At 45.2% G+C, this 26,767-nt stretch overlaps 1 protein-coding gene across 3 annotated transcripts in view; it reads left to right on the top strand.

Moving 5' to 3' along the window:
- The first annotated feature begins 471 nt into the window (after nucleotides 1-471).
- TSHZ2 (teashirt zinc finger homeobox 2) overlaps nucleotides 472-26,767 on the top strand; it is a 457,998-nt gene continuing 431,702 nt past the window's right edge. For all 3 annotated transcript variants that reach the window (XM_043553648.1, XM_043553649.1, XM_043553647.1), the window contains exon 1: nucleotides 472-1,061. In XM_043553648.1, coding sequence (XP_043409583.1) covers nucleotides 614-1,061 — 448 coding nt within the window. In that variant the 5' untranslated portion in view covers nucleotides 472-613. The remainder of the gene's footprint in view (nucleotides 1,062-26,767) is intronic.

The raw sequence follows: 26,767 nt of genomic DNA, 5'->3' as shown, positions 1-26,767 counted from the left end.
CGCTCTGCGGCTGGGGAGTAAATTTCTCCCTGTCATCAGGTCGCGGGGAGACGAGGAGGAGGAGGAGTTTGTTAATGTTCAGTTTGTTCAGCGGGATCGATGTTTGCTGGAATCGCCTCGCCCTGTCTTGTGTGTGTGAGTGTGTGAGTGTGTGAGCGTGCGTGCGTGTGTGTGTGTGTGTGCGCGCATATGTGGGGGGTGTGAGTGTGTGAGAGGAAGCGCGTGTGTGTGCGTGTGTGTGTCTGTGTGTGTGTCTGCGTGCGTGTGAGTGTGTGTGAGTGAGTGAGTGAATTCCAGATTTTCTGTCTTTCCCAAACCCGCTCCTGTCCTCTCGCATATCATTCACCGACGGGAATCTGACAGCGGCCGCAAATCTACAGTGAGTGATCTCTCTCCCCCAGCGCGAATCCGCCATAGAGACCGGCGAGGAGGAGGAGGAGGAGGAGGAGGAGGAGGAGGAGGAGGAGGAGGAGGAGAGGAGGAGGAGGAGGAGGAAGAAAAAGAAGAAGAAACCACTACCTTCCCAGGATTGCCTTTTCCCCTTATCTTTACGCGCGCGTGTGCGTGTGGCGCGTGTGCGCCCCTCGTCCCTTCCATCCGAACCCGGTCTTGGATGTTTAATAAAGAAATCAAGTGTCTCAACAGTCACCAAAAAAAAAAAAAGAAAAAGAAAAAAAAAAAACCAAAAACCAAAAATTTCCAAAAAAGCAAAAACAAAAAGAGAGAGAGAGAGAGAGAGGAAAACAAAATCCAAAACAAACAAACAAACAAACACGGCAGAACCAACCTCTGCTTCCAACCAGCCGGCACAAGCCACCCGTGTCTGCCGCCCGGAGAGGGGGGTCTCTGGCCCGTGGTGGAGGAGTTGCAGGGGGGATCGCCAGGGGGACAGAGGCCGAGTGACGCCCTAGGAGCCACCGGGCAGGAGGCGGAGGACACCCAGAGAGGCGAGCGAGCAGCGGGCCCCCGCGCGCGGCTCGGGGCTGGGGCGCCAGAAGTGGGACTGGAGCGAAGTAGAGCGATGCCAAGGAGGAAACAGCAGGCACCCAAGCGGGCGGCAGGTAAGAGACTCGGCTCCGCTTCGGGGCTGCGGGGCGCACCGAGCTCCTCGCCCGCCCTCCCAGCCCCCGGGTGCCCCAGGACGCCACCCCCTGAGCTGTGGGGGGAGTTCGCGCCGGGCGCCCCTCTCTGCCCCGCGAATAACCCCATCCCCTCTCTCTCCTTCTCCCATCTCCCCAATCCTCCCCTTTGCAGGCTCCGCTTGGGTGGGGGGGAAGCTGTCCCACCAAGCCTTCCCTCCTTAAACTTTTTTTTTCCTCCACCCTCTACCCCACCCCTAACTTTCTCCCAGTCTGTTTCTTGCCTCTCCGGCCAAAGTTGGGTTGTGGATTTGGGGCGCGGGGTAGGGAGACCGTCCTTCCACCCCCGCATCCCTCCGCGTGGTCAGTGCCAGTGGCTTCTGGCCTCGAGGGACAGCGTCTGCGCTCGCTGGGGTTTGGGGCGCCGAAGTGTGAGGCATGCCAGAGCCCTGGGCTGCAGGCTGGCTTTGGGGCAAGCGAGGAGACTAACTTTGATCGCCAAGGTGGAAAAAACCCACCCCAGGAAAGGAATGAACCTTTCAATGTGCTTTCTAGATATGCTTGGAAATCTAATCACTCTTTCTCTTAAAAAAAAAAAAAAGAAAGAAAGAAAGAAAAAGAAAGAAAGAAAAGAAAAGGGAAAATGCCCAATAGAACATTCAAACAGCTCAGGATTTTCTTTGCCCAGAGAGAGTTGCAAACTTTGTAAATTGATTTGTAGGGTATCCCGTCTGAATCTTTCCTTACTAACCCCTTCCCCTCCCCCCAAAAGAGGAACAGGTTAATGGATCAGTACAATAGACCTTCTAAAGGATTTTTTTTTTCCTTTTGGGTTGCTTAATTGCTTTTTTAATAGTATGCTGGGGTTTTGTTTCTCGGAAGTGTAATATGAAAGTTCATTTTTCTCCTGCCAGACCCACCCACTGAAAAATCAGCTTTCCACTTGATTGCTAGTTTTGATTTGACATTTGATTGATCACCTGTCATCTCGCTGCCTTTGATCTATTCATTCTTGATATATATCAATAAATCACTCACCATGGTAACTCAGAGTACCAGTGACGCAAGCCTTGCCCTCTAGATTCAGAGCCAGACATGCACAATTATTATCTTGTTTGGCTTTTAATGTGGGCGTTTTTATTTCTTTGTGTCCTTCTGTTGAATCAGGGCTTTAGCAAAAAGCTGAAGTTCTTACCGCCCCCCCCCCTTCTCTGTCTTTACTTTCATGCTTTAGGGGACATCAGTGAAGGCTGGTGTTCGGCAGACCCAAAACACATTTCCTTCTGTTGTAACGGGAGCGAAACATTAGGAAGAAGTTCAGTGGAACACTTTTGTAAACTTTATAAAGCCACCCTTAGAATAAATCCAAAGTTAGTTGCAAATCTGAGCAAAGTGGGTGTTTGCGTCTGAACAGGCTGGACCACCAAGTTCATCCTCCACCATGGCTTGGTTCCAGCATGAATGGCAGTCCATGTGCTTTGAAATATCCCCAGCTATCTTCCCTCCAGAGCGCAGAATTGCTTCCGTAACCACGCGTAGATTGGGTCAAATTGCGTGCGGAAATATCATTTATAAAGCTTTGATTCGTGTGTTTTCCAACTGTTTCCCAGAGAGCAAAATAATTGCAATATTCTTAGTGCCATATATATGTAGAGCTTGCCTCGTCAGTGAGGTGTTCTTTTCTGCAACTCTGGCTGCCTCTTTTGAAAACCGTTTCTCCCTCCTGCCCCTGTCCGTGTCTACATTTCAACCGCTTATTTGTTAAAACTTAAGATTGTTTTGCAATCTGACAGCATTGGGGTGTGCACTGGCCTTCTAGACCCAGGAAAAGTAAGCGTGCTCCTTCTAGCTCTAACAACCCAAGTTTTCGTGTAGCTAGATGATTAGAGATAACGTCCTTATTGTCCCAAAAGAAAACTCTGGGCAACAGTCCAGCAAGAAGTGATACTGCCCTGAAAATTACTCTTTTTTTTTTTTCCCCCTTGTTGTTCCGGTAAAGGCCATCAACAACTAGGCAGTAATTTAAATTACCAGAATGACTGGACATGTCTCCTTTGGTTAGCTCATTACAAAAAGTGCATTGCTCAGAATTGCACTACTTTGATTATAATTATCCTCTGATCAATGAGGATCCAGGTGTAGTAACATAATGCTGTACCACATTATTTAAATTAGATCCTTTTCATTAAGCTGGTATCTATTGGAACTGGCTTGTCTATTTACTGTAGTGTGTGTGTGCGTTTGAAAGTTATGACTCTAGTTTCAGTTCACTAGCCTATTGTATTCCTGGTGTCTTTATGTTTGTTTTCATGGCTTTATTATTTTCACTGAAGAAAGCAGAAACCCTTGTCAAGCTGAAAGGGAATCATTCCTACTGCATGCAAGGAGGCCCTTCTTAGAGTATTTATTTGCTCACATATGAATAAAACAGATTTTTTTTTTTATGCGATGTTTCTTTCCTCCAAAGTCATCGGTGCTGTCTTCCGTTGTAGCTGAGGTGGCGATCCATGAGCAAAGTTAGCCACTTGGGGATTCTTTAGGTAGTTGGTCATGAAGGGAAAAGAACAAGGTGGGTTCCAGGATTGTGGCCGTACTAACTTTTATCGCTGCCTGAAATTAAACGCAATGCACAACTGTAAGTAATTACTCCCATGGACTGATGTTGAAAGCTTGATTTCTAGCTTGATTAATGAATAATGTAAGATAGAAAAAGCCTGTGAGTGAATCAGAGCTGAAACTCTTTCCCAAGAACTGTTCGAGGCAATTTGGTTTCTTTGCATTATTAGTTTTAAGTTCCATGGTTCAGGGAATCAGTTACAGAACTTTCTAATAAAGCAGGTATGCAGATAGAATGAACAAGATGATATTATAAGTGATGGGTCTCTCGGTCTTTATTTGTTTTGTTCTACCCACCCCACCTCCCCGCCCCCCCCCCCCCACCGCCTTAAAAGAAGGGATGTGAGGTAGGCAGTTCTCTTTAAGGAAACAGCTAAGTCAGAACATTTCCCTCTGTTTCCCTCTGAAATGTCATTCTTCCTGGCTTTCTAAAGCTATGCTTTTCCACCATACTATTACTTCGGGCAAGAAAAAAAAAGTTCAGAAAACAGCCTATGGTACCCCAGGGGTTTGTGTATGTGGGAGTGTGTGTGCTGGCTTCCTTGGATGTATATTTCCCTCACCACTAAAATGCATCCATCCACTTTTACCTGAGAATATTGTGGGATTTTCTATCAGCATCTTTCCCCCCTCTCCATTTTAGGGCAGATAGAGAAGATGGCAGAAAGGTAAAATAAAACAGAGCAGTGTTTTGATTTGTTTGTATTTTGCAGGATTCAGCGTAGTTAAAAATTTTAAATTGCTAACCCTTCTATTTTCTACAATCTGTCATAGCCTCTGTACACAGACATGTGTACTACGTATATTTTATGTTACCACCCTGAACTATTGTTTTTATATAACGCCAGCCAATTGTAGCCGAATGCACGGTCTTTGGGGCTTGTGAATATCGAATGTATGCGTAAGTTGCAGGATTCTGCTTCTTCCAGCCCAAAGAGATTAAATGTCTCCTTCTTGCTGACTCTCCTAAACTATCTGATAATCCAGATCTGAGGAAAGTCTCGCAGGGAAGAATGGCTCCCTCAATTTATTTTGTTTATTTAATATGGAGATGAATAATGCAGATTTTGTTTTCATGAATGTCCTTGTGTGGCAGTAAACATTAGACTATTAGCAATCATTACTTAAAAGTTACAATTTGCACCTTAATGGCATAGCTTATTTACATGGGAAACATATTCATCAGGGACAGTTCTGAATCCTGCAGTGGAGCAGGAGTTGACCCCAGCGATAGCCTTTTCAGCCTACTGAGAGCTGGTGCCTGGGTGAACCCACTGAGGTCCTAGCAATCTGTACCAGCAGGGTGGGGAGGCGGCAGGCCACTCATGGTGAAGTTCACGTTTAATTTACTGGCAAGTGGGATGGGATTCCAGGGAATAGGAATCTGGGTAGAGTCGGGACCCTGGCACTCTCACTTTATTTAAACATACTTCAGAAGGACAAGTTCACATCTTGCAGATTTAAACACTGCATGCTATAGACCCCATTCCCTTACCCAAACAGTACGTTTTTAACAGATGAATGGAAAAAATAAACACACACACACCCCCAGAGGAGCGCAGCAGCACGAACTGTTCTGGCTCTTCTTGTTATTTAAGACAGATCCCTGAAAAAGGAAGGACAGGTCCCACGGAAAACCGCATCCTGCACCGGAGCGTTTTGGATGGAAATTGATTACTTAAGTGGTCCCTTCCCCAACTCCCTTCCTGATTTCCTTCTCCCACTTCTCACCTCACCCTTAAAGACCCAGATTGAATGGGACATCTCAAAAGCCCATTTGTTTTAGGCATTTATTGATTTCATTTTTAATCTGCCATATCAGGACACAATACATTAGCCCTAATCAGCAGATTGCAAGTGACAGGGAGTTCTAGTGGAAGGTAGGGAAGGGGGAGGGGGCTCTGAAGAAACTTCTGCAGGATGAAAATCTTCTTGAGGCCTGGGGGTTGGAGACTGAAGGCTACTTTTGAGGAGGGTAGAAACGTTCCTCGGAACTACCATGCGTTTATTTTTCTGCCACCTTACACTGATTTTTCTCCCAGTCACCTCGGTTCTGTTGCTACCGTTTGGGAAACCTTCACATCCAACAAATACCTCCTAGGCATCGGTAGCAGGTCTGTGCCTGGAAGCACCCTGCCTTTTGTCACATTCTCCAACAGAGGCTTATGCTTTCGTTTCATCCCAGGTGACGCCTTTGACGGAATTTCTCCAAGCGGATAATGTACCTGGGTTCATCTATTTCTCTTCCCACTGGCTGGGGGATTCTTCTCTCACTTGAGCAGGTTTTAAAGGGGCACTGCGCGTGGCATTATTTAAGGCCATTGAAACGATACACTTCTGCTCCTCTGCAGCTCAGCTTAGGAAAATCAGCCAGGAAGAAAACCTGTTCGTGTCGGTGCTGGGTCTGTAATTAGCTAACATGAGTTAAATGACCAGACTAGATCTTCCCTTCCGTCACTGTATGCTTACCATCAGTTTTATTTAGGTATGTCAAGGTCTGGGAAGACTGTGCCACTATTTCAAAGGCGTGTCTGCGCGCACCCAAGTTCCCTTTAAAAAGCACAGGATGGCCTAACAAATTCTATATTAAGACCAGGCATCCACAGAGTATCATTTTTGTTTGATGCAAAGTCAGTTGGAAATACATTAAACTAACAGAGAGGGTTGTATCGCTTCCCTGAAGCACTTCTTTTTCATTACATATTTAATTACAATCAAATCGAGCGACTTTTATAAAAAAAAATTACAGTGGTATTAAAAGAAGCTTGGCACACAAATAATTTTATTGCTTCGCAAGTTGAGACTGCACTTCTATTTTTATTTACGTGGGAGAAATTTATTTTCATTTTCTAACGTGACAAATACATAGTATATTTTCCTGTCGTCTGTATCAGGGAGATCCAATTCTCCTGCCTTCTTAGAGCCTGTTCATCCTGGATGTGTTTACATCCATTTTTCAGTAATTGGTAACAATTTGTATTTTTTTTTATTATTTTGAGTTTTATAAATTCCATTTCAAGTTAGAAATTCTCCTGTTCCTTAGGGTGACCTTTGGTGAGCAGCTCTTTGATTATAAATGAGCTTAGTCATTCTAGCCACATAAGAAACAACCTCATTGAGAGGGTTTGCTTGATTGCCTGGATATTGCAGTAAGAAAAAACAAAACAAAACAAAGCAAACAAACAAAAAAAACACCATATATTTACCGGCCTGTATCATAGAAGCCGATTTTCACTGGATTTACCATTTCTTTCATTTTTTTTTTTTTTTTTTTTTTTTTTTGGTGTTACTGACCTTTCAGTCACTCGTTTGTTTTAGGTGTTGCAATGCTAATTGAAAGGTAGTTTCGAGAAACACTGGTCTCTAAGAAATGGTAATAAAAATTCGGTCCTTTCACAGCCCATATATCCACTTCCGGACTATGCGAACTCACGGGAAAGTGCCTCCGTAAACACATGGTTTGGCATCTGACTTGGACACCAGTCTGGAGTGCCCCCAGTGGGGTGGTTTCCCCCCCTCGCTTCAACAGGGAGACCTTCATGAGGGTGTAGGACTTAGGTCCCCTCTGAAGACTTTGTCTGCATCACAGACACACAGAATAGGAATCTGAGAGGCCAAGTGGGAATTGCTGATATGTTTGTTTCCAAAGCAAACTCTGTGGGTGAAGTGATAAAATAATTTGAAGAGACTTGAAAGTCATTAAAATGGTTCTGTAGAATTTTCATTTGTTGCCTCTGAACCTTTTGCATTTCCTCCGCAGAAAGAAAAAAAAAAAAAAGATGCCCTCTGGGCATCCTCCAGTACGCCATGATGCCAAAGCAAGGCCTAAAATTGGTTAAATTTTTAGAAATTAAAATTCAGGAGGCACGGCCAGATAATCCTGTTATTAATATATCGGTATTTTTAGAGGTAATGAATTTAGAGACATTACACAGGAAAAAAAAAAAAACCTGGATCATATTTGAAAGCATTTGTCTTGAATTTTTCTAAGAGTTCCCTTTCTATCCGTGTTGTTTAAAAACAACAAAACCAACAATTTCAGTATCGTCATACCTACTCCTCAACCTTAAACAGGGTCTACCTAATAAAGTTCTCTCTGGATGGACCAGGACACAGGACACCGTAGCACACGTCCCTGTTTGCAAAACAGCTTCAGAAACCCAAACGTGGGCACACAAAATAATAGTAAAATCTCGACAGGTTATTCTAGCTAGCTCAGGGTTCAAGATCGAAAACTTTGTTCGGCAGGGTAAGAAGGAAATAGCAGTGCATTTTAACTACACATCTCCCCTTGGCACATGAAAAGTTGCAGAGCAGGGAAGATTTTTAAGGAGCTTTTTAGCTCTTTTGCATCTCTCTCTCTCCAAAGACTAATTTAATTGAAAAGCTGTAGTGTCCATTTATGCTAAAGGAAAAGCCTCATGTTTCCATAAAGCTGCCATAATGCTAAGGTGGATTTAAAAAAAAAAAAAAAAGACAGCGTTCTGCAGTTTCTGTTAGTACAGAAATTAAGATCACGGGTCTTAATTAGTTGAGTGCTTTCAGAACCGAATGAATACTCTGAAATCACCCCTGAGCTTTCTTCTTAAAGCTCCATCTAAGTCATTTCTATGGAAATTACCCAGTTTAGATATTAAGGTGGGCAGAACACAGTTATTGTTTTTAATGAAAATAGTTAACAAAGGGCAGAAGGAGATCAAAGCTGTTGTCAGCGGCCATTCTGTTTGTCATGAATTTGGAAGAAACTTCCCAAACGCTTTCCTGCATCACGAAAAATCCATGAAATCTGGTGACGCGGACAATTCAAAAAGGACACGGAAGGTCAAGGTGTTCTATAAGGGAGAAGTGACTTGGGTAAGCCAGAGCAGCGGCATGTAAATATTTCTATACAAACTGCAAAGGGCTTACTTTAAATCACCTGAATTTATCAGATTCTTAGAATTTTCTATGTATTTAGAAGCCCCTTTCTCATAGGCCCGGGGGGGATATGAATAGCTTCTGGGCCAAGAGGATGCTGTAGAGAAGAGGTAAATCTACTCTAGGCATTCGGTACCGTTTGGTACAGAAGAAATTCCAAAATGAAAAGCTATAAGCTTGTTTTATATGAGAGCTGCCTTCGGCTAGTTTCCTTTATTAGGAAGTTGGGTCCATGGCTTTGTGCTTCTTTTTGTTTTCCCTCTTGAGGTTAGGTTTGAGACCGTGGATGGGGCCTTAGAACAGGAGGAAGTGACTTGGGTAATGGTTCCAGCTTTGCCCACACTCATTGTGCGGCCCTGAGCAAGCTCGAGAGAGAAACCTTGCTTCAGGGGTAAGAACGTGAGTTCCGGAGTCAGAACGACCCAAGTTCAAATCCTTAGGTCTACTCCTTTTCTTTGCCTTATAGATTTGGGCAAGCCGCTCAAATCTCGGTTCCCCCCTCCCCCCACTTTTTAACCTATAAGAGGGGGGTAATCATAGTTCTTCTTAAGGCCCGGGTTTTTTGAAAGGATTATATGAGACTGGGGCTGAGAAAGTGCACTGAAACTATTAGGGGTCAAACCTGACAGTAGGTGTATCTTCACCCTGAATAGCCAGACCATGAAGAATTTACACCAGAAAGGAAATGAGCAACCAACCAACAAATATCATAAGACTAGGAGGCCGGGGCTTGAAAGAAGTCAGCCATGGGTGCATTTTGGTTTTTCAAACTGGAAATCCAGTCACTGAGTAGGGTTTTAGCCCTTTCTGAGAATGAAGAGGGAATGGTTGGAGCCCCGTGCCAGCTCAAAAGAATATTTCTTTCCCAATAGATAGTAATTATAACACTAGCAGCAACAACTATAACAACAATGGCAATAACGATACCTCCCACTATGGAGGTGCTTATTATATATACCAAGCACTTTACCAAGTGCTTATATTTCATTTACTTAAACAGCAGTTATTTCTTGAGTCCCTACTACGTGCCAGGTTCTGTTCTGGTCACCTGCTTCCCGGGGAAGGAGGCAGGGGCAGTTAATAGGATGAATAGGGGATCTTACCCTCCAGGAAGGGCAAGCAGGAGAACATACAAGTAAATTAACAAAGGAAAAAAAAAGATAAAATTCATATAGAAAAGAAACTCCGTGATGACAGTGGTTTCAAAAAAGCAAAAGTTGAAGAGTGGGAGTTGGGCAATACAAGTGTGGATGGCCAGGGGAGAGACCTGTCCCAGGGGGGACGTCTGAGCCAAGTTTTATCCTTCTAACATTCTTATGCATTCGATGCCAGTGTAATCCCTATTACTGATGGCGATCTGAGAAACCTGCAGAGCAGCCCGTTCAAGGTCATGCAGTGGCCAAGCTGGGTTTTAAACTCCCTGCTTCCAAAGCCCATACACTTAATCTATTGTGATATTTTATCTGGAATAGCTATATAGTCATTTGCCAAGGAAGGGCCCCGTTCCTATTATTCTTTCCCTGCGTCTGTTATGAAGTCTAAGCCTGCGGGGAGGGTACTGAGAACATTGACGGAGGATGCTGCCTTCAGTGGCATCTCCAAATAGAATCTCGGGCCCTCTCCCATATATGAAGTCGGTTCTTTCTTGAGGGTTCCTTCTTGTGTATGGATGTGCATTTGTGCATTCATTCATTCAACAGATGTTGACCTGCTCTGGTCAACATGTCTGCCGGGCATTGATCTAGGGGCTGGTGTATCACAGCAGAAAAGCCCATGCCCTCCCACAGATATAATTCTTTTAAGACCAGAAAGCTAATACACAAATAAATATATAATACAACATTAAATAGTTCTAACTGCATTTCATAAAAATCCACTAGCATTAATGGAATAAAGAGGGATGGGAGGGTTGCCTTTTTATACAGGATGGTCAGAGCTGGTATTCCCCAGGTGCCAACACTTGACCAGCCCTGCACAAAAAGCGAGGAACCAGCCGAGCACAGATCTGGGAGAAATGTTTCAGGCAAATGAAGCAGTAAGCACTTACGACCAGAATTGACTTGCCTCTTTGAGGAATATGTAGGGGTCCGGTGGGGCCCGGGCAGGTTAAAATGGGGGAGGAGGTATAAGGAAAGAGGCAGGGGAGGTGGGCGGGGGCAGGTGTGGTGTGGCTTTCCCTATATGGGTCTCAGTGTGAGGGGAGGGAGGGTTTCCAGAAGGGAAGCGATGTGATCCATTTGGGTGTTCAACAGAACATAGGCACTTGTTGTGGCCAGCGGATTGGGTTCAGTTTGCCCACCTGGCCCCTCAGTGATGGTGAGCGGGAAGGTCAGAACCATGGAGGCAGCACATGGAGATAAAAGCACAAACCCAGCCTTTATGGAGGGATTGCCCGGTGCCTGGTCAGCCAAACGGGGGAGGCTGTTGAAAAGCAAATGTTAAGAGGCAAGCCGATCGGGGATGGGGTCGCAGGGCTTGCCTATTTAACTGGCCAGCTGTGTTTGAAGGGAAGCTCCTTAACCTTGCTGCCCTCCAAGTCCTCATCTGTCGAGTGGGCACAGGATGTCTCTCGCCTCCCGTTGTGGTCAGGACGGTTAGGTGATGCGACGTAGAGAAAACCCTCGGTGCAGTCCCTGGCACGCACACAAGATCTTTTTCCTAAACGCTCATGCTGATTCTCCTTCATGTTGTTATTTTTTGTCTGTAGGGATTCTAGGGGGAAAAAAAATCTAGGCTCTTGAATTAGTCCTTGGTACCTATTAGGCACTAAATAAATATTTCCCGATGAATGAATAAATGAGGCTGTAAATAAAGGAATAAATACTTTAATTAGTGTACTACTTTGTATACTAATTAATTACTTTTGAGAAGAAGGATCTCTTTTACACATCTAACATTTTTTTTTTTGGCAGACCTAGGTACCAATCATGATCAGAACGGCACTCTGAATATTTATCAGTTAAAAAAATACTAATGACAAAAAGACCGGTGATTTTGGTAATGAACGTGTATTTTGTTCATCATGACATCATCTGCCTTCGCGCGAAGAGCAGGCATTTCGCCTTTTTGCAGTAAACAGTACGTATTCATCTCGTACAGTACACAGTGCTTGCTGCCGATATGGGTTAGTAGCCTTCCTCATTAAGCCAAGACCCTCAGAGGGAGGGTCCCTGATGTTGGTGAAGGGGCTGGGGAATCCTCATTTCTGACCCCTGAGCTGGACCTCTCCCTCTGCCCTCCGGGTGCGCAGCCTCCCAGGGTTGGGCAACTGCCCCTCCCCCAGGGCAAACCTGTGCTCATCCCCTCAGGCCCCAGGAGAGGCGGCAAAGCTTAGGGGTTGTTAAGCTAATGGGAGAAGGCTACAGGCTGTTTCCTGGTAACGCCTTCTCCACTTTTTAATTGTCACCTTCAGATTAGCGTCTGGGAGAGGGGAGAAGGGAGGCTGGCTGGTGCCTGTTAAGGTGTATCTCAGGACAAAGGGATTTGGGATCTCGGTGGCGAGCCAGGTGGGAGTTTGGGCTGCCTGCCTAGAAATCTTTATTTAACCGATGATGTTACTGACGGTCTGCTATGCACCAGGCACCGCGGGAGGTGCTGGAACCGGAGGCTTGAAGGAAGTTGACAAAGGCCTGCCTTCTTGAAGCTTCCATTTAGTGTGGCAGACAGAGATCCCAGACAAGTGAGCGGGTGCATGTGGTCATATGCCAGTGTGTGGCGTGTGCCCGAGAGAGGCCCAAAGGCGGGCAGGGCGTAGGGCACCAGGGGAGGGGGCGCCGTCTTGGATGGGAGGCCCAGAAAAGGCCTCTCAGTGCAAGTGACATTGCAGCTGGGTTCTGAGGGACGTCGCGGGGAGAGAAGCGCCCCCCCGCCCCGTGCCCACTGGGGACACGTGTGACCTTGTGGGTCAGGAGCAAGGCGGGGGCTGGCGGGCAGCAAGGTGGCCAGGGTGGCGGAGCTTGGAGGAAAGGTGTGGGGTCATTCTCTGAGCCAGACTGGAAACGAGGGAAAACGTTTGAAGGTGCATTGATTCTAGAATTGACTGTAGAGGGGGAAAGGGCCCTCTTCCAAGCACATTTCGTGGAGTCCTGGAATCGCCTTTCCCCAGCTCCACACACCCATCAGACGACACAGTGTCAGGGCAGGGGGGTGACCCTGGAGTCGATTTCTCTCCAAAGGGTCACTTCCTCCCTGTATGACCTTAGGCACTTTTACCTCCCGGACTTCCAGTTTCCTCATTAGCAGAGTAGACCTGATAGAAGAACTCATCTCATGGGGTTTTTACAAGGATTCACCGAGACAAATCAGAGGGCGTGCTTAGCACGGTGCCCTGTACAAGGTAAGTGGTCAATACATTTTAGTCATTACGGTAACAAGTTAATAAACCTCTCCATGCCTTGATTTCCTTATTGGTAACGTAGCAATCATACAACCTCCCCATTGGGTTGTCGGGGAGCACAGTATGAACCCCTGCAAAGCAGTTAGAACAGTGCTTCACACATAGTAAGTGCTCGATAATCATGACCGCGAGTCTGAGCTCATGACCGTGAAGGGACCTGCCTTCTGTCTTACCTGCCTCCCGTCCACAAAGCCTGGCACGTAGTTGGTGCTCAATCAGTGTGATTTGATAGAATGAATGATGGGGGCATGGTGACTGGCAGTCACAGGGAGAAAACCCCAGGAGACAAAATTGCGTCTCTGTGGGGAGGGGCCAAACAAGACCCCTGACTGGTACCATGGCCTCCTCTAGTGGACACTCCAGATGGCCGTCTCCTCTGCCCAGGCCTGCCAGAGCTTTCTGCAGGGTTTCAGTGAGCAAAGCAAGCCTATTCCTGAAGGCTTTTAAAGCCAGAGCTGCTCCGTTATGGGCGGCCGTACCACTGGTGGTAAATAGTTTTAAGCAGCACGGACTCACGCACTAAGTGCAAATGATGTTCCTTTTCCAACACTGTTTTCAACCCCTCTGATTTAATCAAGAAGCAAGTCTTAGTTGCTGTTAGCCTGCCTTAAACAGCTGTCTCATGCCCCTTTATCAGAGAGGGTAGACCTCGAATTCAGAGACTTTTTCAAGTAACGCTTGGATTTTCCTTTTCTGATCGTTAACGGCAAATGATGCTGGGTTTTCACGGACTGTGGGGACATAAATTTTCATTATAAAATAAAATTACATGAGGACATTAAAGAGGGAGTCGCTGTAAGGAAATATATAGCGAAAGCAATAGTTGGGGGTGGGGACTTGCACAGACTGTGAGGATGGGGCAGAATGACTAGCTGGGAGGACCCTGTGGTTGCCCAGGACCCGGACAGGGCAGGGGATTCATGACCCAGATGTGCCCAAAGGCTGCCAAGTCGCATCTGGGTCAAAGGAACACCTGGAAGACAGAGGCTTTCAGTAAAACTTCAAAACACTTTGAACACCAGAAGGAACTCCTCCCCCCCCCCCCCCACCAGAACATCAGAGAGAAACACTGGAGAGCCTTTATTGGCCGAGGAAACTTTGCAGATACGGAGGAATTGGGAATAACGTTCTGGTTTGGCATGTGGAATAGAGGGGTGGTTCTCGCCTTTACTTGGCGTCGTCATCACTTGGAAAACCGGCAGAAGTGCAATCTTGTGGAGTCCCAGGCCGGGGCCTAGTAGTTCCCATTCCACAGGATGGGGCGGAGGCCCATGAATCTGTATTTGAAGCACCCACCATGGCTTTGAATTGCAGGATACGGGGGGCGGGAATCTAAGCAGATAGCCTCCTGCGTGGTCAAACTGCCTGAAGCCTTGGTCTCTAATACATCACATGGCAGCCAGAAGGATGCTGTAAAAACCAAAGCCAGATCCTGTCTTCCCCCCTCTTCCTTTTTCTACTCTCTTTCTCTCTCTCCCTCCCTCCCTCTCTCTCCCAATTCGGAATGCCAAAACATTTAAAAAATTATCCAAGGGGATCCATATCCACTTTTGGCTTTTAGTCAACAGAAAATATGTAAGCACTCTCTCCTTGAAGTCTCTTGTGGCAATCGCCTAGTTTTTAGAAATGGGGGGACCACTTTCCCTGATGCCTTTCGGCAGAGAAATGCATCCATTCGCTCATCTATCTACCTAGTCATAGCACGGAACATCAGAGCCCAGAGAGTCCTTCAGCTAAGTTGAAAGACAAGCAACGCAACCAATATAGAATAGGGGCCCTGTCTGCCCGGGAGTTGGCCGGCACCCTAGATACCAGAGTCAAGAGACAAGAAGGAAACACAAGGAATCGCCCAGAGCTTGATTTTTTTGTTCCTTACAGTCTCTGAAATTCCCGAAACGCTACAGAATGGGAGGGCAGAAAACCTCGCTTTTTTCTTTGGTGCCTCCTTCACCATCTCATTCTGTCTCGTATTTTCTCCTGCTTTCCTCAGTGGCTCTTCTCCTTCATCAATTCCCTCTTTTTTCTCTCCCGGTTCCTCCCAACAATGAGATTTCTGAGCCCTTTCTATCATCTGGGCTTCCGTGAGCAAATGGGACCAAAATGATGATGGCGGTGACGAGGAAGATGATGCCAGTCCTAACTGTCGCTGTCATAATGCAACAGTGACCGTCAACCTAGTCAACATCATACCGTCAACATAAAATACCGCTTGTCGACCCGCATGATGCCAAACCAGAAAGTCTACCCTTACTAGTTAACATTTACAGAGCATGGACTTCATGCAGGCCACCTACATAAAGTCTCTCCCGATGACATCCTGAAGGCCAGATAGTGTTATTATGGGCCCATTGAAGAGATGAGAGAATTATCGAATGACAAATAGCTTGAAGATCACATAAGCTTCCAAACAAGACATTGAAACCCGGCTCTGCCTACCAAAGGCCGAGCACTCAGACGCTGTGTTTCATTGCTTCTCACAGTATTTAATGCTCAATAGCTGAGCATCACGTAAATAAACGTCCCCAGGCTGGGAGAGAGACATGCAGACTAAGGGCGCGAGCTGAAATTTAGGGTTTCTTCCAGGTTGAAGTCAGTCAGTTGTGGCAAAGAAAAAAAATAAATAAATAAAGAGCATCATCCTGCTTATCTAAATCCAAAGCACCACCTTTAAAAGTTGAGCCTATGAAGATGAAAAAAAAATATATATATATGTATCTATATACATATATATATGATTTTTGAAACCCCTTGAGCTTTCCACATGCCACAATGGCATTTCGTAAGTCCATTCCTGTTTGATTAAACAGAAGGAGAAAAAAAACATGAAAACCACGATCACAGAAACATGAAAACCACGAACACGGTCCATCTGGGGTGTCTCAATAAGTGATCGTGCTCGTCCACTTCCTACAGCATCTTTGCGGATGTGTCCTGAAATCGGACGCTGCTCATCTGTTCTCCATAAATCTCTTGTAGGCCCCATGACTCCTCCTGGCCATCAAAAATGTGGGATACGTGCAATGATGCTGGCCCGTTATTTATTTTAGCAAATGAAAAGCTGGCCTCCCAGATTTCCCGTTTAGCGCTCCTCATAATATTTATGGTCAGGGTCTCTAAAGGTGTTTCTTACTTGTAAGTATTTAATTATAGGTGACATTTAAATGATTACTTTGAAGAATCTGAAAAAGAGATGATCGTGAAGGTCGAGGGGCTTGGGTCTCAGAGGGAAAACGTTGCCTACAACCGAAATCATGATAGGATCTTTCTTAGGGGGAAAAAAAGGAAACCCCTAACAATTATTTGTAGTTGTTGTTGGTTGTAGGTTTTGTGGATCTGTTTGTTGGTGGTGGTGTTTAATTTTTGAATGCGGTGGCATTTTGAAGCAAGTCTTGTAATAACACAGTTTGGCAAACTGCCTCGCTCTCTGATTTGAGGTTATTTTCGTATGTAATGGAATGAAATAATCATCTTCTTTTCTTGTCTTTAACGTAAACATTTTCATTATTAATATTGGATGGGGATAGTCAATCGTAGAGAATAAAAGGAAGAGCTGTCAATAATAAGATGAGCGTTTTTCACCTGATGAGTAAATTTCGGATAGAAAGGAGTTAAACTTCACAGATAAAGTTGTATCACTTTTGAACACCAATCTTAAAATTTCTGTGCCTCAGTCCTGTAAATAGGCATAAAGGAGAGCAGTGACTTGTAAGCACCATTATGAGGATTTTAAAAAGTAGATCCTTGTTAAGTACTTAGAACAGTGTTCCATGATAGTAAGTGCTCAGCAGATACTAATATTTCCCCCCACCCTCTCTCTCTCCCCAGAGGCAGGCACTATTCAGACTTTGGTGGGCATATCCTCCATTGTTTATAATTCTGCCTGCATACATATGTAGCGAGGGGCATTATTGTCCTTCTGTATATGTTTAATATTTGTATGCAAATATTTTTTACACTATGTATTGCACATTGATTTTTAAGTCTGTGTGTAGACTCTATCCAAGTATGTAGATAGGCAGCTAAAGAATAAAAGAGGGAGACAGAGAGAATAGATTTAAAAATACAGTGAATTCCTTTTCATATGCTTTATAATATTCTACCATAAGAATGTGCATTTTTACACACTTATCAACTCCTCTGTTAATAGACATTTAGCATATTTTTAAAGTTTTCATTATTACGTACAATCCTGTACCGGCTATTCTTAAGAATTTTTACAATTGTCACATAAATAATTGATGCGGAGAAAAACAGTTGTGAGAATTTTACTGCATTTAGCAAGAGATTCAGTTGAGAAAAGTAAACATTATGGAAACAGCTAGTATTTCTTACTTTGAACCTTCTTGGTGTCTTTCCTGAAATATACACTTACCTTACCAAAAATTTAACTGGCTCATTTGCACCTAGTAGGCGCTTGTGAAATGTTTCCTTGAAGCAAGTAAACTGAATAAATAAAATACGTCAATAATCCCAATAATGCGTGAGACTCAACCATCAACATGGCTTGAATCTCAGGTACATCCAGCATGAGAGCATTCGTCGTCTTGGGGTGGAGTGGGGAGCACAGAGACGTTAAAAGGGAAGTGTGAATAGCATAAAAGAAATTTCATTTGTCCTCAGGGGGTGTAATCGATGGAGCTTCAGAGTCAGACAACCATTGCCATCCAGATCCTGGAATCCATGCGGTGTTAAACATGGGTGGGTCAGGTTAGGAAAGGAAGGACCCTGGGATTTTGTTTAGAGGTGTTACAAGGTGAACCGTAACAGTAGCCAGTTCGGCCGTGTGGCATGTTAGGCCGTCAGACTGACCTTTAATGCAGTTTAGCAAACATGTAGCGAGGCAAGCTGCTCAGTCCTGGGGGGAGAAATATTAATAAGGTAGGACCTCAGGATCTGGAGGGTCGATGTTGGTACCAGCTGCTTTTCACAACCAAGATCAGCATCGTCCTTAGCATGTGTCGAAGTGTGTGTTGTGAGCGTGTTTTCTTGTGGGGGTGAGTTGTGATTGTGTGTCTTTTGGGTGTGTCGTGGGTGTGTGTTTCACATATGGCGGGATCACGTATGCTTTGAGTGTTTGTGTGTCTGGGGGTAAAGACCGAGTGTAGAAGGACCTTGTTATGCACGAGTTTTGTGTTGGTGGTGGACCTCGTCGATGCAGATGCTCACGCCGAGGCTGACCTATTAATGGAATCAACCACGAAGCTCTTGGGGATTTTCCCCGTGAACGTGAAGCCAGCATCACAGTGTTATTTCCCCAGGGGTCTCTCTGTGGCAATTCCCTGGGGGTTCTGAGAAACAGAACCATAGTTACACCGATGTTGCCTGCACAGGAAAATCAGCACTAAATTTGTAGGGTATCAGTTGTAGCTGATGCAGGAAGGTGGGCTCTGCACGGGGCCCATTTCACTTACAGTGGGTGTTATTGTTGAATACCCGGATGACTAAATGAGTGAATTGAAGAGTCATCCAAGGTTCCCGGAGCCTTTGGAATATTTAGATACCTGCACGATTTGCGCCCACAGGGCTGAATATAGTGGATTCTCAGTAAATGTTGAATGGATACGCGAATGCACACACATCGCACATGTGAACGTTTGCTTATCTCTGAAGCAGGCTGGAAACCGTAAGAAAACAGTTCCCTGGCGGGGTTTTTATTCTTCCTCTGTTGGTCCCACAGAGCACTTTGTCTGCTGTCCCTTTGGTTTAATTATTGTTCTTTGAGATCGGCACGACAGCCCTTCTGTTTACTGTCAAACTGCAGCCACAAATGGAGAAAGAAAGAACGAGGTGGGGAGGGGGGGAGCAGTCTCTCCAGTCCAGGTACGGGAACCTCCCCAAAGATACTGTCCCTTTACGGAGGCAAAGGGAAGGTGGAAAATTTGGGGCTCCGAGTTTCAAAACTTGCCAAACCCATAAACCAACAAAACTGCATTGCTGCTTCCATAAATGTTTCATAAGTTTTATCATCTTGTGACGACGGTTAAGCAAATGTGTGTCCTTTGAGGAATTATTTACTGGAAGCAAGGTTATGGCATCAACATCTGTGTTTCCAATCACTTAGATGAAGAATGGATGAAATAAATCACGAGTAAGTTCCACAAAGTAACTTCTGTGTTATTATCTTTGGACAAGCAGAACATAAGTAACTCTTTTAGGTGCCCTCTCGTTTGGAATTTGGACTTTTTAGTTGTGAGGCTTCTCCCTTTTTTTTTTTTTTTTTTATTCATTTCATGATCTTCAAAGAATATGTCTTCACTTTTTTTTTTTTTTTTTTTGGTAGAAAGTTACCATAAAAACATCCACAATACAAGTACTTAAAAATTTCTCTCAGGGAATCTGGCTATTTCAGCCAACATTCTCATTTGGGAATGGGCTAACAGTTCCAATATATAACATCCATATAATTTAACCTCATAAATTTCTTTTTTTCACAGTGATGTAATGGGGGGACTGACCTGGAGTTTGTAAACGTTCCCTGCTCACGGCATTCCCCCGGGCAACATAACATTCTAGACAGTGTTTTATGTGCCCTGATTAAAATATAACGTATTCTTGCATTTCCTGTGGACTGACCTGTTAGTACTCTAAGCAGAATATTTAAGGAACATGGAGATGTTTTCAAATGTGTAACAATGCACGGTATGAGGTGGGTTTTTTTTTTTCTTTTTAAAACAATGATCTTATTTTCATTTTAGACCGTATTCCCCTGGGCACCCACTCCACAAGAAAAGTTTTGTGCTCTGGTTTAACTTTTGAGTCTGCCCCAGCACTCCGATAAACAAACAGAAATACTTGTTTGTAACTTCGGTTTGAATGCTGGGGCACGTACTGTGATCTGCTCTCCTGCAGTAGGGAAGGACTTGGGCAAGTTAGTGGCGAGTCCCCCAAGATAAAACAGTAGCGACGGAAACTTACAACATTCTTTACGAAAAGAAAAAAAAAATTCATTAAAATAAGGGGAAGGGTTTCCTAGAGTTCCTGCATCACGAAAACAGCTGCGACAGATAAACCACTCAGCAAAGCCATTTGTGGATGGAGATGTTTTAATTTTCTAGGGGAGGAACATGGAATAAAAATAAAAGGCAGTTCTTGTTTCCGGAGGAGCAAAGGAGAATTTGTGGGGTGAGGGCTTGAGCGTGAAACTTTGCTGGTGGACATTGATGTTGCCTGTAGGTCTTCCAGGGCACGAACCTCGATCCGGGAATAACCTGAAAGAGACATGGAAACGACATGAGGGAAGGAGGGCTGGTTGGATCGATCAGATTCGTGGAAGATAAGTTCATGAAAGGGGTACATGTATTTGAGAGTCATTATTTTATTCATCCAGCAGATATTTATTAATTACTGTTGTTTTCAAGACCTTGTGCTGTGTGCCAGGACTATGAGGATAATGAAGGCATAGCCTCTGCGTTGACAGGTTAGTGATAGAGTACCCAGAACAAAGCCAGGGAGTCTTAACTGGATGGATGGATGGATGGATGGATGGATGGATGGAGATGATCCATGACTCACTAGGAATTCAAGCTCATTTCTCTCTCTCTCTCTCTCTCTCTCTCTCTCTCTCTCTCTGTGTGTGTGTGTGTGTGTGTTTACTTCTGGGTCTAATTGTTGATCTGTCAAGATTTTATCCCAGGCAGCCCCTGGCACTTCCATCAAGGATGGATAACCTCTTCCAAGGAACCATTCCTGAACCCAGGTCCCTTCTTGCCTGCATATCCTCGCCCCTACTCAGCTCTTAGGGCAATAACTTTCTGTAAAGGTTTTTGGATTTGCTCTAGTTGGCTACACTGGATCTTTTTCACTCCTCACCATAAACTTTTCTCTGCTTTGTTCTCTGAAAGATCATAATCAGACTCGTTAATATTTACTAAGTCGTGCCAGGCACTGCCCCGGATCCCTTACACGTACCTGACTTCATTCAGCTTTCCTCTCAACTAAGGAGATAGGCACACTGCTCATATCCCCATTTTCCATGAAAACTGAGGCACAGAGCTGTTAAGTGATTCACTAACATGGCAAATATATAGTGCAACTAGAATTTAACCCCAGGAGTGTTTGCCTTTAAGGGTGCACTCAGCCAGATTTTTAATGAATCATGGACTGGTGATAAATTATACCTCATCTGCATGACTCAACTGAGCCTCAGCCTTGGCACCTATCGGTACAGAGACCCAAGGGGTGGGATTGGGACAGGTCTATCTCTGAGACTCTTCCTTCCTTTTCACACACGGTGGTCACAATGGTCACCTGGCAGCGTATGACTTAGCAATTCTGGCAGAAGAACGCTTTCCTTCAGAGGACCCCCGGCGAATCGGCTCCAGGGTTTACGTTGGCCCACATGGGTTTGCATAGCCTTCCCCCAACCAATCACTGGCCTCTGACTGGCCCGCCTCGCTCATGTAGGCCCCCAGTGCTGCAGGAGCCAGGAGCAGCTGGTGGCCAGTCACCAAAGCAAAATCAAGGTGATATTACCAAAGTAAGGGAGACTGGATGCCGGGCCAACAGAGTCAAGAGCCTCATGCTGTATGCTCTGAAGGGTTACAGCCCATGGCCTTGAACTCAGATGAAGATTCAAATCGAGGCTGTTATTTACTTTCTGTCTGACCTTAGATAAGCTATTAACCTTCTAAGCACTAGGTTCTCAGTTTTGAAAATAATTATCCTGATACCATGTGGGGTTGCCAGGGGGGTTATACAGATTGAGTATATAGTGTGTTTCATGCATACATGGCACATAGTAAGTGCTCAATAAATGTTCGTTAATGTGATGGTTATGGAGGTAACCGTGAGAACTACCAGAATAATGTCTTTGGAGACGTTCGTGCTTCCGGGCACGTTGTGTAATAAACGTGGAGTTGGAGGTGAGCTTCAGCCCCCGGATTGAAAGAGCCACATTGTTAAGTCTCGCTCACCATAGCTTCCTTTCGGTTAAGGCCAAAAGTCCTTGGCAACTTTCCTTTCCTTTCAGGTGTTGATTTATTTATTAACTGGGCAAAATGGGAATTGACGAGCCTGAAACGATAAAGATGCCCATGATTTTCTTTTTTTAAAAAGATGTTTTTGTACGTCAGGAATGAAGGTTGTGGCGAGGTAGAACGGGAGAAAAATGACTATGTCAAAGCCAGCTGGGGTAGTGTCACTTCCCCGCTTTCCCGGGGTAAGAAAGGGGGTCAGATGTGGGCATTCTGCGGTTGAGAAAGCGAGACGCTGCCTGCTTTCTTCTACTGCATTTGGGACTTGTTCAGAGACTAGCTGGTTGGATGGCAAGTTGCCTTCTTGCAGAAAAACTGACATAACAAACAGGCACTGTGCGTTCAAGGTTCAGAGAAGCCTTTCCTCCTCCTTTATTCTCCTGCATCGTGGTGTTTCTGGGCTGCTGACGTAGGCGAAGGAATCGCTGTGTTTATGTGAGTATGTGATGCTCTACCAGGCACACACGTTTGCTCGTGGCCGAGTTATACGTGTATCCGAAGCTACGGGTCCTGGCCGCTGTTGATTTAGCCCAAGGCATATATAATGTCCTGTAGAAACCATCCTGCTTAGTGGCCCCTCACTTACTGTGTTCTACAAGCTGCTGGCAAAGGTAATTATACTTAATAGGAGCCACCTTTGATTTAAAGCTGCAGAGGAGAGTCATTAAATTGAGCGGCAAGCATGGTGGAGGGGTGGCATGCAACCTTTGTTTGGGGACATTCGTTCGGAGCAGCTGGGATTGCTTACAAGGGCAGTGTTCCCCGGGCCCACATTTGTCACCCAGATTGTCTTGCAAAGACAATCAGCGGGCCTGGGAGAGAGCATCGAAGGTGGCGTGCAGGAAGCTGCTTTCCCGGTTCTCGCCTCTCCAGCCTCGTCCGTCCTGGCTCATGTGCTTGCCTCCCCAGGTGGGTTCAGCATCCACCTGCCCACTGGACCGGCGGTCCTGAGATGTCTAATCCCACGGCCTCTGGAGGGAGAAGTCTGGGTCTGCCCGGACACCTGCGGCGACAACAAAAGCATCCCAGCCTCATAATCCTCCGATGATTTAATGTGAGATGATTTAGTGTCTTTAAGATTTCATTTCAGTCCTTCGTGTGGCTATGGTTACATTTCAAAGACTGTCTATAGACGCGTGTGTATATATGTGTGTGTGTATATGTATATCTGTATCCATACGTTTTTATGGCAAGCCTAGTTTGGTTGAAAGGAAAAAAAAAATCCATGTGTGCGGTCACTCCTCAGAGTTTCCGAATTGCAACACCCAAGCGAGGGAGTTTGTGCCGGGCGGAGACAGCCTGTTCTGTGAGGATGCCACGTAGAATTGGGACTGATACAGGTGTCTGCAAAGTCTCAGCGAGGGAGTACCGACACCAGCTGAACCTTACAGGCTTCCAGAGGGTTCCCGGGCTGCCAGATGCTTTCACGGAGTCCAGAGAGATATCAGGAAAACCCCCTCCCCTAACCTCACCCCTGCTCCGAGGATCGAGTCATGGCCTAAAACTTTCGTACTCACGGTGCGTTCTGGGGGCCGGCGGCCTTGGTGTCTCCTGGGAGCTTGCTGGACACATGCAAATTCTCAGGCCCTGCCCCAGCCCTGCTGACTCAGAGACTGCATTTTAACAAGATGCCCAGGGGATTTGTGAGCGCGTTATGTCTGAGCAGAGTTCGCCTACAGTGCCCTGGAAGGCTGGCTCCTTTCTGGCAGGACACCCTCAGTGCTCTCTCCTCCCGTGCTCTGGCTTTGTCCTGTTCTCCTTGTCGCCCAGCTCTTCCCTCCGCTCAGTTTAGCCAACACCTCACGTAGTTCGGGTCTCGGCCTGAGTATCACCTGCTCAGGGAAACTGTGATGCCTCGGATTATATCAAGCCCACCCCCATCCCCATTATTGGCCGGAAAGTACCATGTATCTCTGCTTTGTTCTTTTCAGCATTGACATTTTACCATTCTTGGGTTACTTGATTCTCATCCATCTCTCCGTGCTGCCCACCCCCACCCCTAGACGGTAAGTTCCGTGAAGGCAGAGGCCTGGCTTTATCATCCCCATGTCCTGAGGCCCCAGCACTGTCTAGTATATGCTAGAAGCTCAAGAAGTACTTGTCCAATAATCAGATGCACGTTCACAGGCATATCCTCTCGTGAGGACTAGGAGATGCGTGTGACTTGCTACTCAGTCTGTCTCCTTAGGAATTGTCAGAACATTCTAGAACTGTCTTCTGTTGAGTCATTTGCAGGTGATGAGGCAACAGAACTGCTACTTGTTAAACCTCATCCACATACTGAGCATCATCCTATTTAATACCTCTTACCAGTCATGAATGAACACATGGATCAACTATGGCTTAAAGCAGGGATTTCAGATTTAACAGCCAGGAGGGGGCCGGACAAGAAAATATGCTCCACCCTTAACTCCAGCACCAAGGAGGCTGAGCACACGCTCTACCTTGGGTTGGCCATCGGGTTGGCGCTCGAAGAGGTGCGGAGTTCCCTGTTCTGCCTGTGAGAATAAATCTTTATTGGTCACACTCACTGTGTGCTAAGCACAGCTCTAGGCTGGGAGGGGACAGTGGAGACAATATATCAGGTCCCTCCTCTCATGGGGCAGAGCCAACATACATTTAAATGTGTAAGGGCTAAGTAGAAAAATCCAGCATGGAAAAGGGTAGATGAGGAGAAGGGGCTCTTGTATTGTAGGCCTTTGCTTCCTTCACTGCTGTATCCCCAGCAATTAGCTTGAGATATGGCACATAACAGGTGCTCAGTTAACCCCAGTTGTTGACTGACTGATGGACTTTCCAAAGGGGGCTGAGCACTAGCCCTGTTGTATGTGGCCACAAAATAAGGCAGAGAAGATGGGCCATTTGGGGATTGGAGTTTCTGACTCTGTTGTCCAGATTAAGTGCCCTCGAAGGCACGGGTTTCTGGTTAGAATCATCAGAATCACCCCTAGAACTTACCCAAAAAACCCCAAACACACACACACACGCACACGCACGCACGTGCGCGCGCGCGCACACACACACACACACACACACACACAAGTGTTCAGCTTATTTTTTGGACGAATTTTGACATCACGATTTCCAGAAGTGGAAGTCAGCATATGTTTTTAAAAATAGCCTCCCACTTGAGTCTGATCTGCAAAGAAGGCTGAGAAACAGTTTTCCAACCAGTTGAAGTAAAAACACCGTCCATCATTTGTTGAGTGCCTACTGTGTGCCAGGCAAGGTACTCGGTGACCAATTGACCTCATTGAGAGAGAAGCTGATGATGATGACAGGGACAAGAACCACAACTGACGTTAACTGAATAACTACTTTGTGCCAGGTGGTGTGCTAAGTAAGCACTGAACGTGTTTCAACCGGTTTTCCTTTTCATAACCATCCCGTGAAATAAGTCCTCTTATGTCTCACTCGCCATTATGGGAATTTCAGAGAAGGTTCAAATGAATATCAGATATGTGATTTTGAGCAGGGTTCTAAGTTGTGACCCATGAGCCAGATTCAGCCCACCACCTGTTTTTGTAGGATTCGTGAGCTAGAATGACTTTGACATTTTTAAGTGTTCAGCAGAGGGGGAAAATGTGGAAATTTGTTTTCTCTTATGTTACCTAAGTGCCTACATAATATCCTTGATTTTGTCTCCTAGCCTTCAAAGCCTCAAATATTTACTATTTGGCTCTTAATGGGAAAAGTGAGCTCGCCCTTTTTCCAGAAGCTCATTCCCAGCCTGTGATACGCATAAGACAGTTGCATGCGGGATAATTTTTGGTGGTAGAATCACGCATTTTTTAATAGTTATGGTTTTAATTTTCTGTGTATTATACAGGGAAAGTGTAATGGGTACATCAAAACCATGGTTTCATGAGTATTATTGCTGAATCCAACGTAAAGAAAACAAATGAATCCATTTGAAATCAATTTTGAAAAACAAGTGAAGTAAATAATAACACACGTAGTATGGGATAAAACAAAAATCAAGAAGATGATTTAAAAAAAAATAAAAGGATAAACACTGACTTAAAGGCCAGAAAGTAGGGTGAGTAGGAAAAGAGGAAAATAATGAAAGTAATTTAACTTGGATAAGAAAAAAATAGAAGGCCAGCAATGACTGTAGCTCTTTCCATTTTTAATATTCTGTGAGCTTGAGTTTCTTAGAACCCTTGTTTTTCAGGACTTTTTGATCTCTCGAGGTCTCTTCCAGGCTCTGATTCTATGAAGTTTCCTCAGGAGATACTGACACAAACTGGGGGTTGGCCAGGATTCGTTATAGTTCAAGGCACAGTCTTCCTGTGTTTTCCCTTCTGCTGACTTGGAAAGACAGATGTGCGAACCTCAGATGGGTTCAGAGGTTTGGTGGGGAAATCTCAGCGGCTCTCCAGTTCAGCCAGGAGTAGAAAAGGGGGGGGGGGAAGAGAAATTTGGTAATTACTGTTGCTATTTCAAGACGCAGATAGCAGAGATTGGGGAAATCATGATTAAAAATCTTACTAAAATAACCAAGGAGGTAATAACAGGAACCAGTTGAGCCCTGGGGAGGCCAGGTCTGGGTTTATAATGACAAGGGTAGCGGGGTGTGTGTGTGTGTGTGTGTGTGTGTGTGTGTGTGTGTGCGCGCGCGCGCATGGTATGCTGATTTTTTTTTTTTTAATACAGATCATTTTGTCCTCTGCAGTTAAAGGTTCAGTTCAGTAGCTTTGAGACAAACAGGAAAGTCTGTGTTATTCTTTACAGGAACACATCAAAGGTAGTTTCTGGCAACAGTCAAAATGTCTGTCAAGGAAAGA

Source organism: Prionailurus bengalensis, chromosome A3, assembly GCF_016509475.1.
Source record: "Prionailurus bengalensis isolate Pbe53 chromosome A3, Fcat_Pben_1.1_paternal_pri, whole genome shotgun sequence".
In the NCBI taxonomy this organism is placed as follows: domain Eukaryota; kingdom Metazoa; phylum Chordata; class Mammalia; order Carnivora; family Felidae; genus Prionailurus; species Prionailurus bengalensis.
The sequence above is the reverse complement of the archived record's forward strand: the minus strand, read 5'-3'. Positions and strand labels throughout refer to the sequence as shown.